At 35.9% G+C, this 13,826-nt stretch overlaps 1 protein-coding gene across 24 annotated transcripts in view; it reads right to left on the minus strand.

Moving 5' to 3' along the window:
- AHI1 (Abelson helper integration site 1) overlaps positions 1–13,826 on the minus strand; it is a 152,312-nt gene that overhangs the window by 81,029 nt on the left and 57,457 nt on the right. For 21 of the 24 annotated variants that reach the window (XR_006739956.1, XR_006739955.1, XR_006739954.1 and 18 more), the window contains one exon: positions 11,214–11,328. The exons of 2 other annotated variants lie outside the window; for them this stretch is intronic. Coding sequence is in view for 19 of the 22 variants with exons in the window: in XM_045572623.1 (XP_045428579.1) it covers positions 11,214–11,328 (115 nt within the window). In the remaining 3 variants the exon portion in view is untranslated. Of the gene's footprint in view, positions 1–10,881; positions 10,911–11,213; positions 11,329–13,826 lie in introns of those variants that run through there. One more of the 24 variants, XM_045572632.1, reaches the window with a different exon arrangement.

Consider the following 13,826-nt stretch of genomic DNA (forward strand, 5'->3'; position numbering starts at 1 on the left):
CAAACACACAACATCACTTTTTTCCCATGCAAGTCAGATTTTGGCGTGGGCTGCGGAGCCTCATTTTTGTCCAACCATTGAGGCCGCCTTTTCAAATTAACATACAGCACCAATTCTTCGTCTCCGGTAACAATTTGCTCTAAAAACGGCAAATGGTTTTGACGAGAGAGGAGCGAACTGCAAATTGTGACTCTTTGATTACGGTTGTTGTCGGTCAACTCATGAGGAACCCATTTTCCAAACTTTTGGACTTTGCCAAGTGCACGCAATTGATTGGAAATTGTTTTTTGTGAACAATTTAAAGTTGTCGCAAGCTCTTGTTGGGTAATTTGAGGATTTTGCACCAAAAGAGCTTGAAGAGCTTCTTGATCAAAATTGGACACACGGCCTCGACCACTCTTGTCATCTAACGAAAAATTTCCCTCTCGAAATTTCTCAAACCAACGCTGGCATTTTCCGGCGCTAACTGCATCTTGACTAAGAGCACTACAGATGTTTTTGCAGCCTCACTTGCTTTTCTTCCTAATTGGAACCCGTAAAGCATGCAGTGCCGAATATGCTCTTCATCCGCCATCTTCTTAGCCCTAGTTTTGCAACAAAAACCAAACCAAACACAAACTTTTTCAAGCAAAACTTGTTAATTGCACTTCACACATTCTGTAGATACCACGTGTTTGAAGGTTATGTCAATACAAGTCAACGCCAAGCAAGATTTTGAACGAATGTTTAAAAACGACATTAATTATTACTAGACCCGATATTTAGCAATTGAAGAAAGACTTCAAAATTATGGAATACTCATTTTCTTCAAGACCATATATTAAGTTGTTATCAGAAAAAAATTATGGGGAAAATGTATTTTTTAAACTACATATTTGGAAGTATATCCTACATTAGTATTTTATATGCCCAATTGTCTTAATGATGAAAAGTTGTTAATTTCAGTTTGAGATTATAAAAATAATGAAATGCATCATATGGTTGATATGACACAATATTAAATGTATTCTTATTCTCAAACTATAAAAACAAACAATAAAGGAGTAACTGATCAAAAATAATTTGGCCATTTTATAACCCACTCTCTCCTCTTGCCTGCTGCAGCCATGTAGTTATTGTAATTCCTCCTTTAATTCTCACCTTTGAGTGAACTGATGCACTGACAGTTTCATTTTAACTTGGAGGCATAGCAGTAAATTCAAAACTTTCACTATTTTCATCATTATATAAATAATGTTCTGATAAAGAAGTTGGAACCTTTAAAGTCTCATACTTTAGAAATCTTATATAATAAAGCCCTAATGTGCAAATCGACCAAATGGGGGAACGACGTGAACAACTGACCACCAGAGGGCAGATGCTCAACAAAGGAGCTGCCCCCGATATTGAGCGTCCAGCCTCCAAGAGGGAGGCAACCGGAGGTGGCAATTGGGAGGTAGGGCATGCCAGTGGGCAGTGCCAGCCAGCCAGCCAACGCAGGCATCAGCGGGGGCTTCCTGACCATCCCGCCTGCCGGTCATTCCATAGTTTGGCCCTGATTGCTGGCCAGGCTTAGGACCCTATGTATCCGGAAAAATTAAAACCTGGCAAGGCTACTCTAACCCTGAGAAAGCAGGATGATGCAGCGATGACATGCATGGACCCTGACTTGCACATTTTGTGGTCAGCCCTGTTCAGACACTTATAACTGTGTGACGAAGCCAATTACTTAACTTCTCTCTGATTCAGTTTTTCGACCCATAAGATGGGGAAAATGGCTTTTAAAGTGTATTACTGCCTCAGAAGGATCAAGCTATGTACTACTTTTTATAATCAGGGCAAAAAAATATAGCTGCCCATGCAACAGCAAGAAGCCTTTCACCTGTTTGAAAAGTATGGTCCCTGGTGCATGCAGCATCCCGGATTGCGAGAGGGATGTCTGACGGCAAGCTTAGGCTCGATCCCGGAAGTCGGACATTCCCCCAGGGCACAGGCCTGGCTGAGAGACCCTCCCCCTACATGAATTTTGTGCACCAGGCTTCTAGTCTATAATAATAAAAGCCTGATATGCTAATTAGACTGGACATCCTTCCTGATGAAGCCGGGGCTGCAGCCATGAGATTGACGTGGCTGCGACGGCTGTGAAGGAGGGATCCAGGCAGCCACTCGTGGCTGTGAGGGAGGGATCAACGCAGCTGCTGTGGCTGCGAAGACCTACTCTTGTAGAATTTCGTGCATCAGGTCTCTAGCATATTATAAAAACCACTATTATCATGGAAATACTTAGCAGTGTTCTCAGAACTTGTATTTTGAAAAAGAAATGTACCAGAATAATATGGATAATAAGACATTCACTAAGTTTTATTCTAAGAAGACTGATTTTTCTTTATAAAATTTAGTGGGAAGTTGGATAAATTTAAAATAAAAAGGTTCAATGATTAAAATAGCTCCGCATATACTCTTAGATACTATCATTCTTATTACATTACAAGTCAAACATAGGTAGGTATTTGAAAACTTTCACTGGCACCAAACACTTTCCTCTATTTTCAAATGACATGCTCCAATATGAAATGACTTGCTCTCAGTCATAGCATAAGTAACAGAATCTGGATCTAAATTGAGGTGTCTCCAATAACTTGGCTAAGTGCTACTACATCATCATGTATTGGTTTAAATAGAAAAAAATAAGAAAATTTTAGAGTCCCTATGCAAGTTAAAATTGCTTTTTAATACATCTGCACAATTATGATGCTGAAATCTGAAATATTTTTTAAAATATATTTTTTTATTGATTTCAGAGAGGCAGGGAGAGGGAGAGAGCTATAGAAACATCCACGATGAGAGAAGATAATCAATCAGCTGCCTCCTGAAAGCCCCACACTGGGGATCCAGCCCGCAACCTGGGCATATGCCCAGGAATCAAACCATGACTTCCTGGTTCATAGGTCAATGCTCAACCAAGAGATCTTAAATATTATTTTATAACTATGTATGGTGCCTGTTGTGGTACTGGAAATATCAAGGGGAACATTATGTAAATATGACTTTCTAATCACTAAGCTGTACACCTGAAACTAATACAAAAGAAAATTCAAAGGGAAAATAATGAGTGGTGGTTAAGGAAATAGGTCAACTGAGAATGTGATGTTCTGGAAACCTGTGTATTAAGAAGTGATCAAATGTGTCAAATGCTGCTAATAAGTCCAGTAAGATAAGAACAAAGAACTGAACATTGGAATGTGCAATGTGCAAGTCACTGGTGAGCCGGAAAAAAAAAACCCAGATTAGAGATGGAACACATTTATGGGAAGATGAGAAGTGACTCAAAACGTATCTCTGAAAGCATTATGATAGGCTACAGTAGATACAGGCTCTATCTGACAATGAAACTCAGAGTGCCTATGGACACAGATTCAGCACTTTGGGTAGATAGCAAAATAAAACAAACCTGAGGAGAAATAACTGAAGGTCTGTATATAAAAACACGTAAGCCAAACAGATTCCACATGAAATGGATGATGCTGAGCATTCACCCTAGATTTGAAAAAAAGTAAAAAAAAAAAAGTGGATGTGTCTCTAAAAATAATACTGAACAAAAAGCACTTGGGAAGAGTAAAGACTTCCAGAACTGTTGTCCCACTTATTCTCATTCTGACAAGTGTCCGACAGCCTGGCTCATTTTTCTTGCCTGTTTACCCTAAATATAAGCTACCAGTTAATATGTCTTAGCTTTATATATATGAAGTTCTCAACAGACTTCCTGGTAAGGTAAACAAAACAGTAAGATTACAGAGCTACTTACACAACAAAAGAGGAACACCATATTCGTACCAGGTCCTTCATTAAAAAAATAATTTTTTTTTAAAAAGACAGATGCCAAGGATCACCAGAAAAAAAAAAAAAAATCCATTGGCATGAAACAAAAAGACAGAATACATAAACAGATGAGAAAATTGAAACACAGAGGAACCACCAATTCAAAGAACTTTACTTTGAGATTCAGAAAGATGTAATGACATCTACAAAACCATGGTACTAGAAAACAAAACAAGAAAGAAACCATAAAGATTAAAGGGATGATTGGTGTCCTGGCTGGTGTGGATCAATGGTTAGAGCAGTGGCCCAAACACCTCAGTGTTGAGGGTTTGATTTCTGGGCAAGGGCACATACCTAGGTTGTAGGTTCCATCCCTGGCCCTGGTGAAGGAGGCAACCAATTGATGTTTCTCTCTCTTTCTCCCCCTACTTCCCTCCCACTCTCTCTAGGAAATCAATGGAAAAATATACTTGGGTGAGGATTAACAAATAAACAAACCAACAGGATGATTGGTGAAAAGAGATTGAAAATAGTGAGAAGACTCTGAGAATGACTAGTTCAAAACAGGAAATGAGAAGGAGGAGTCAAAGATGCATACAGTTTCCACCTGAAAGAAGGGTAATGCCATCATCAAAAATCAGACAGAAGGGTAAAATGTAGAAGCGTCTTTCAGGAAACTTAGGCTCACTCATGAAAATGATTACATTTCTGTCACATGCACGACAAAAAGTAGTTAGCTGATCTGTCTTGCTACACAATTTTGAGACTGAATTATCGTTTCTGTAATTATATTTCATACTTCAGAGCCACATATATGACAATAACTCCCAAAAATTTTACATTTGAGCCCTAACTGGTTTAGCTCAGTGAACAGAGCGTCAGCCTGTGGATTGAAAGGTCCCGGGTTTGATTCAGATCAAGGGCATGTACCTTGGTTGCAGGCACATCCCCAGTAGGAGATGTGCAGGAAGCAGCTGATCGATATTTCTCTCTCATCGATGTTTCTAACTTTCTATCCCTCTCCCTGCCTCTCTGTAAAAAATCAATAAATTACATATTTTTTAAAAGTTTATATTTGACCTTTTAAAATAAGATGATATATGTAAGAAAATACTATAAAATTCAAAATGCAAAAAAGACAAATTAAGAAGTTGTTAAAATATCAGAATATCTCTAAAATACAAATTCAATAATCTGGCATATATTTTGGCTACATTTACATTAAATTATATGGTTTTATATTCATTAAATTTTAGTTTATGGATTCAATTACATTTTTTATTTTCACTGAATATGAATATAATTATTTCACTTTTAAAATTAATCTTCTGGGCAAATGCTACATCTGCTTGGACAACCAAATTTAGTAGGTTCATAAACCCAACACACAACATGCATGCACGCACACACACACAACAGAAATGTGCCTGAAAAAGAATAGCTTCAAGTAAGTTCTCTGTGTTTAACAGATTGAAGAAAAGGGCTGAAAATTGTAAGGTTTTAACTATTTATACTATTTAAATATCATATGAAATAACTCTTTACAAAATAAATGGCTAGGAAATAGCAAATTTAAGCTCATTCACATCAGAACATTTAAATGAGAAGAATTTGCATTCATATTCTCCCCTCAAAACATATTAGGTGAAATTTTGTATCTCAATGGGGACATTAATATTAAATGCATGCCCCTGTGCATGAAGAAGCATTCATTACATGTATTAATATTTAAGAGTTAATTAAAATGATTTTTAAACTGGGTTCTAATGGATTATTTAAAGTTTAAGATACTTGTTTGAAAGTTTTCCTCTTAAAACTATTTCTTCTTACTGTCTTTCTCGGCTTGCTTCTAAAAATCCTGTCCTTTATTTGCTTCTCTGACATGTTTTTTTTTCTATAATAATCACTTAAGATATTTTATTAAGTCATGTCTTAAAATTTCCTCCATTCCTTTGGGCACAATGCAAAGGATCAAACTTAAAAAAAAAAAATCAAAATATCTCCCATAAAAATCTCATGTTATTTAGTCTCACAATATCTTATGCATTTCAAAGTATTTAAAATACTTTTCTGATCCTCACAATTCTATGAAGTAAGAAATTCATCTTATGTAGAAAATAGAAATATTATGCCTGGAGAAATAAAGTCAACTCCCAAGATAATACTGGGAAGTGGCTGACTAGGACTCATGCCCAACCCTTTTTGCCTTCTGAACCCCAAAACTGTGTTTTCCATCACAATGCACATGCCCTCAATTCATACTCAACAAATTCTTGCTTTTAAAAATTGCATAATAAAAATATTTTTCTTTTTGGTACCATAAACTACATTTAAAGAGGTCTGTCTACAGAAAATCAGCTAATTCTATATTAAGTAGATTATATTTATTGTAATAAATTCACTCCTTTCACCCATTCCAAAATCTACACTTACATCTTGGATTTCTGGAGGTTTGAAATCAGCATTCAATAAAACATTCTTTTTCAAATAACAGTTTAAAGTTCATTATGTAATACTAACAGAACACTCTGCCAATTCTGATGCGATGAGAAAGATCTTTGAAGTTCATTTTAGCTTCCTTAAAATGGAAACCCCCTTTTAACATCAACTGTCTTTATTGAGAGTCATTCTGATTCCTAATTTTTGCCAAAATGTTTTCTTTTCTTCTTTTGAAATATAAGAATCATCTTGTTTCCAGCTTACTTGCAATCTACCTTCTACAACTGGTTATAATCGCAGAATCTTTGGTGAAATTATGACCAAGGCAGAATTCATTTTACATTTCAGTAAATTTATTTGAAAAGTTTTGTACTTCCCTATAAAAATTAAATCTTAAGTAATACTGAAATGTTGAAACCAATAAAATTTAACTAGAAAAATACCTCCTAATTTTAAGAGTTAATTTTTTTATTCCTGGTTAAAGGAATACACACACACACACACACACACACACACACTTGGCAAAGATGTGCAAAGTAAATGCAAAAATACAGCTCTTTAAATAATATTCAAAATGTAAAAGCATGAAAGTTAACTGGACAGATCTAATAACCAATACTGAAGTCATTAGAATGATGTTATGATGTTGTCTAAATCAAGTATCTAGACCACATGTGTCAAACACAAGGCCCTCGGGCCAAATCCATCTCGCCAGGCCTTGCAATGTGGCCCGCACCGTGCTGTCATCACTGCACTCTGCTGCGTTTCCATCACAATGACAGTTTATGACTGTTCAGTAAACCATTCGGCCCGCGATTTAGGCTAGATTTTAGATTTTGGCCCCTTCTCTGATTGAGTTCGACACCCCCTAATCTAGACCATTTAGGATGTGGTAAAAAGTTAGATTTAATGACTGGTAATCAAGTTTAATACTTGTTTATATGATCTAATGGAGAGTACAAATATATGAAGACAGAAGCTACTGGTTGTTTTTGAAAGCCATGTTACACTCTGCCTCCCCCATCAAACTCCAAGTCTACAACTAAAAAAGGTAATATGAAGATTATGCTAATAAAGTCATACTAATAAAATGATTCATTTCATTTTGTATCACTCATCTATTGAAAATGAACTGAATTTCACACAATGCTGTGAAAAGATATACCACATTTTTAAAAATGAGACACGCTGTCCTTCAAAGATAAACACGCAAAGATGATACAATTACCCCCCAGTGGCTAACTACATCCTGCCCCTCCCTCTATTGATTAATTGTATTTTTTACTGAATAACTCACATTTAAACATTTACTCCTATTATAAGAACTCCTGAGATGATTGAATGGGTTCTGAGATTTTGATCAGCCATCACAGAACAATATTCCTCTGCACAGAACTTGCTGAATTCATTGAAGATATAGTATAGCATGTTCACTACATGCTGACACATTATATAAGCTATAAATTACGTAAAATGTTAAAATTACAATTTTCTTTTCTTTTCCCCTAGCTTTATTAAAGTACTAGAGGTCCGGTGCATAAAATTTGTGCACTTGTGGGGGAGGGGGGGAGGGTCCACCCTCAGCCCAGCCTGCACCTTCTCGCAGTCCGGGTCCCTCAGGGGATGTCAAACTATCAGCTTAAGCCCACTCCCCGACCTCCCCAGCAGTCAGACATCCTAAGCTGGCAGTTCTCAGCATTGCTGTGGAGACGGGAGAGGCTTCTGCCACCACCCCTGCACTTGTCAGCTATGAGCCTGGCTTCTGGCTGAGCTTCTGGGTTTAGCGTCTGCCCCTGATGGTCAGTGCATATCATAGTGATCAGTTGTTCACCATTCAGTCGATTTACATATTAGCCTTTTATTATATAGGATATTTAGAAAATAAAATTATACGATTTCCTTTCTTATACAAATTACTCATGATAGATGTATTTTTGTTTTTAATAGGATTAACAGATGTATTATTTTCTAATTAAGATAGTGACAGCCTAATGAAAAGTTCCTAAAGTATCTCTTAAGAGTTGTATCCAGATTTTTTTCTCTCTACCCCACCAGTTGTATACTATTGTAGTATATATTTTTAAAATCCTCACCCAAGGATACGATTTTTAAATTGACTTTAGAGAGAGAAATATTGATGTCAGAGAGACACATCGATTGGCTGCCTCCCATACGTGCCCCAATCAGGAATTGAACCCGCAACCTTTTTGGTGCATGGGACAACGCACCAGTCAACCAAGCAACCTGGCCAGGGCAGCAGCAATATTTTTTAAAAAACACATTTTATCACCTTTTTCATACTCATACCTTTGGAGAGTCTATTTTTTTAGAGAATATAATGTGAATTCCTCAGAAGGGCACAACTTGACTCAACCTACTTTTACAGATTCAGTTTTTCCTAACACATCTATCTCACCATCTCCTTCAGCTAAACTTAAGACTCAAACCATTCCCCAGCTATGCCAAGCTCTCTTCCAGGCGTGCATGCTTGGTTATCCACTTCTTGGCTCTGTGGGCTCTCCTGAAACCCCACTTGCTGATGAGGCCTACGATGAAGACGAAGGCAAGGCCATGGATGGTTTTACAAGACAGGGGAAGGACTCTGGGACCCATTCTAATTGTGACAGCCATTTAAGCAGGGTAGTCACATGATCTAAATCATCTCTCAAAGAAATGTGTTGGCTCCGATGGGGAGAATAAGCTAAGTGACAAGAGTGGAAGGGGAAATGGAGTCAGTTGTAGAAACTAGTTCATCTGTTTCCTAGTGCAAGATTCCCCCCCTGAAAAGATTGGCTTTTTCATGAAGAAAATTGATTAACTTGGCAATTTTGCAACAAACTACATATTCTGCTTTTATAATTTTTCTGTGTGATATATCAATAAGTTTTATAGAAAGGATATGCCTTAAAATGAGATCAGGCATATGAACAACTAAAACAAAATAAAGTGAAGTGTTGTCATCATGTATATAACATGGCTTAATGGTAATGCTTCTGAGGTAGAGGACACATGGAGGGTTATGCATGATATAAATACCCCAATGCAAGGCCTATTTGGCCAGAGAAAACTGAAGGCAAGTGGAGACAATCCTATGTACTATGGTAAAGCTTATAAGGCTTGTCTTTATCATACCCAGCTTTCCTTTTATTCTTTTTCTTTACCCTTTATCTGTCCCACTGATAAACCCTCTTCCATTTCAAAGGCCTTCTATCTATCCTCTCTTCTCTTTCCCTTTACAGAAAAGAATTTTATATCTATCATCTACATCTTGTTGGCTGACAAACTTAAGACAATACTTGAATGAATTTTAATATATTAGTTCAACCAAACATTTCCATTCCATGCCTTTAATCCTAAAGTGTGGAATGAAAAATTTGTCCCCAGAAGAATTTAGATTCAGGAGAAAGGTGATAGGGATCAAGTAGTAGAACATATTCTCTCTCTCCTAGTCATTAAAATGACATGATCTGAAGACAAACCAAGTATCTAGTTAGAGAAGGAGTCTATAGGAAGAACAGATGGTGTGCCCCCTACTGTACATAAGAAGCAATAGCACTTTGCTCCAAATCCTAGCAGATATCTGGAACATTAGAAATTTAAGATAGCTGATGTTTGGGATAACTTAATCATTATATTCATTTGAAATTAGAGAACAATGTATTTTCAAAGCTAGCTTATATATACTCATGTTTACAGTTTAAGTATGTTATAATTGTATAGTGCCTTATGCTTTCAAGTGTTTCATATGTGATATATAATTTGAATTTCAACAGAATATAATGTAAATATCATTTCTACTTTCCAAATGAATATTATTTTTTAAAATATATTTTATTGATTTTTTACAGAGATAAGGAGAGAGGGATAGAGAGCTAGAAACGTCGATGAGAGAGAAACATTAACCAGCTGCCTCTTGCACACCCCCTACTGGGGATGTGCCCGCAACCAATGTACATGCCCTTGACCGGAATTGAACCTGGGACCTTTCAGTCTGCAGACCGACGCTCTATCCACTGAGCCAAACCGGTTTCAGCAAAGTGAATATTCTTAAGTTCACAGGTAATAAGTTATATAAAAAAAAAAGGCACAACCAGGAGTGAACATAAAAATCTTGATCCAAATATTTTCCCACTATAATATGTAACTTATAAAGCAATATTAAAATAACTTGTATATGTAAACTGCAAACACTTTCAAACTAGAAAAGTAATATTGTCCCCAAATTTCTAAGTAAATTCTATCAGTCTTTTCAAGCTAAAGTTTCTTATGATCTTTTTGTTGAAGATAATTAGATATTCTCAGTTGCCTCAATTTTTAAAACAATTCAATAATATACAAAATATTGTCAAAAACATACAGCTAGTGAATAGAAATAGCCATCTTTCCATCCCCAAAGTCACATTCTCACATAAATGCTTTCTCTTTGATGTCCTTTGAAAACCTTATTCAAATTATTTTAAAACATTAGCCTAAAAATTTGCATTGTATAGTTCATTTCAACTCAGTGATTCATGTAGATTTTTACAACTAGCTTCTTTGCATATCTTATTACTTTGCCAACTTTGAAGAACATGATATCACTGACAGGTTGGAGCCTGTTTCTGCCAAAACACATTTTACCTTGAATTCCTTGAAGTAGTTTATAACATATAAAATCAATTATGGTCTTTTACCTAAGGGAAACAGAATCAGATTTAATTGTATACATGTTTAAAACTCACATGTTTTGCTGTTTTTAGTTTGTTACCTGTTCAATGGAATAGAGGTTGAGAGTATTTACTATTAAAGTTACCAAGTTCAAATTTGCTTTTGAAATTACTTGTGAATTTTGAAGAAGAAAAAAGATGCTAGAATATAATTCAAGTATGAAAACAGACCATTACAATGCTATGAGCTATATTTCTAAAATGAAACAATCCTCACGAAGAAAATAGCAGGTAAACATTTAAAAGAATAGTCATAAGAAAGGGGCTCACCAGTCTGAGCGAAACCAAACTGACGCAGAGGCTGAGTGTCCAGCAAGTCTGACTGTTTTAACTTAGACTGTTGTGAGGAGGCTGATGCTGAAGTAAAAGAGAGATTTTTGTTGACCTGTAATAGGAAAGGCAAATCAGAAACAAAAGCGTAATTTCCTGGGTTACTGATGCAAAAGCTGTATGAGAAAGATTTGCTTACAATGCAAACGATGACACATGGTAGGTGAGCGGGAGTGGTAAAGATTTTTATGCTTGATTTTCAAAGTTTACAAAACAGAATAGTTTTTTTATCAAGGAAGGAAAACAATGGCAATGAAAGTGTAATTAAATTAAAGTAAACCAGCCTTATTAAATAAAACAAGTTAGCTTATCATGGAACTGACATTATTCATAACACAAAAAGGAGTGGTCTTAACAGTTATGCAAAGAAATGCAAAAAATGAAAGTAACTCCTTGACAGCTTTCAATTAAGAAAGAGTTAAAATATTTCAGACCCACATTTCTCTAGCATTTGTGAAGTAGCAGGTACTTCCTTTAAAAAGCCTGCACAGAAAACACCTGTAATATTCTTGTTTATATACATCATGGTGACATAGATAACACAGCTGCAACCTAACCTGCCAAGTGAAACAATTTCCACTGCATCGAAAAGCCTTATTCTTAAGACACTATTTAAAAACATCATTAAAGTAACGATGAAGCAATATTTCTGAAAAAACAATGTTCTATAAAACAAAAAAAAACGGATTACCTGAGTACAATGGTCTCCCTCAGAAATGAAATACATAAAAGTATGATAGTATAACTTCAGAAAAATAAGAATAGCTCACAAGAATGTATTAAATGTTTACTAGTAAATTCATCTTATGACTTACAATTTTGGGAATAACCTAGTTTTGTTCATTATTAATAAATTATTCATTATATATTTATTATTTTTGTCATTTTCAAAATCATAAGTGTGATCTAATTTTGAAAAATCTGAAAGTTTGAATTTCTAATTTTACTGACAAAATATAATTTATGAATTAACAAAATGTTAAATGATAGTTTATGGTATATAAATCCTTGTATGTGAAAATAGCAGACTTTTTCCTGACTTTTCTTAAAAATGATCAAACCACACAGAAGACTTCCCTGTATAAGCATTTAAAAATCCCCTTTTGATGTTTTGTATTAAATAGTAGATTGCGGTTACGTGCCCTTTATCTGACTCATTATTTGTAAACACTTCTCTTCTTTCAAAGTGATAGTAAATGATATTTCTTAGAGATTTTCTCTTGAGGCAAAGACCTATTTACATATTTGGCAAAATAGTCAACTAATTAAGACCATATAGTAATAATATAGTCTTACCGTTTTAAAACTCTTATGATATCATCTCATAAAAGAGAAAAATATTTTTCAAAGTAGTTAGATCAGGTCAAATACCACATCAGTGCTAAACAATTACCCATCTTTAAACGTTCTCTAAGCCCTGGGCAGGTGCAGTGTCATCCCATACACCAAAGGGTTTCGGGTTTGATTCCCGGTCACAGCACATATTACAAGCAGCAACAATGAATGCATAAATAAGTGGAACAACACACTGATGCTTTCCTCCTCCTCCTCGTCCTCGTCCTCGTCCTCGTCCTCCTCCTCCTCCTCCTCCTCCTTTCCCTCTTCCTCCTTCTCCTCCTTTCCCTCTTCCTCCCTCCCTCACCCCTTTCTCTCCATCTCTAAAAAATAAATAAATAAATATGAAAAAAATAAAAATTTTATGAGCCATTGAAAATTATATTTTTATTTATTTCAGAGAGGAAAGAAGAGGGAGAGAGATATATAAACATCAATGATAAGAGAGAGTCAAAATGGATCTATCAGCTTCCTCCTGCACACCCCCTACTGGGGATCGAGACTGCAACCTGGGCATGTGCGCTGACCTGACGGGGAATCAAACCTTGACCTCCTGGTTCCTAGATCGATGCTCAACCACTGAGCCATGACAGCCATTATCAAACACTGATCAAAGTTAATGTTGACTATTTATACTAATATCATACCTAAGATAACAATGAAATCATCTAACATTTTTTAGGTTTGTTTTCCATCTTTAAATGGAGATAATAAAAGTAGTATGTATGCTTCAATGGGAATGTGCTGTGTGAGAAATAAAGATGAACTGGATAGAGTGCTAGTCACATATGCTAACCATAGAGCACTAGGTTAGAAGAAGTAGATTAGTCCTGGAGGTGTGGCTCAGTTGGTGGGTGTCGTCCCATTTACCAAAAGGCTGCCAGTTTTGATTCCTGGTCAGGGCACATACCAGGGTTCCAGCTTGATCCTCGGCGGTTGGTGTGCAGGAGGCAGACAACTGATGCTTCTTTCTCTCTCTCCATTCCTTTCTCTTTAAAAATCAATAAAACACTTAAAAAAGAAAATAAAAGCAATGGATTGAATAGAGTATGGTGGCAAAGGGAAACCATACAGTGCTATGCATGTGCCACATAAATATTAGTTATTAACATCACTAGAAGAGGAATGAGACACCTGTAATGCAGTATGATGATGCAGTAAAGTTTTCAGAGAGCTATACTTTTAAATTAAACTACTATAAACAAAATGACATATTTA

Source organism: Pipistrellus kuhlii, unplaced genomic scaffold (genome assembly GCF_014108245.1).
Source record: "Pipistrellus kuhlii isolate mPipKuh1 unplaced genomic scaffold, mPipKuh1.p scaffold_m20_p_5, whole genome shotgun sequence".
NCBI classification, from domain to species: Eukaryota; Metazoa; Chordata; class Mammalia; order Chiroptera; family Vespertilionidae; genus Pipistrellus; species Pipistrellus kuhlii.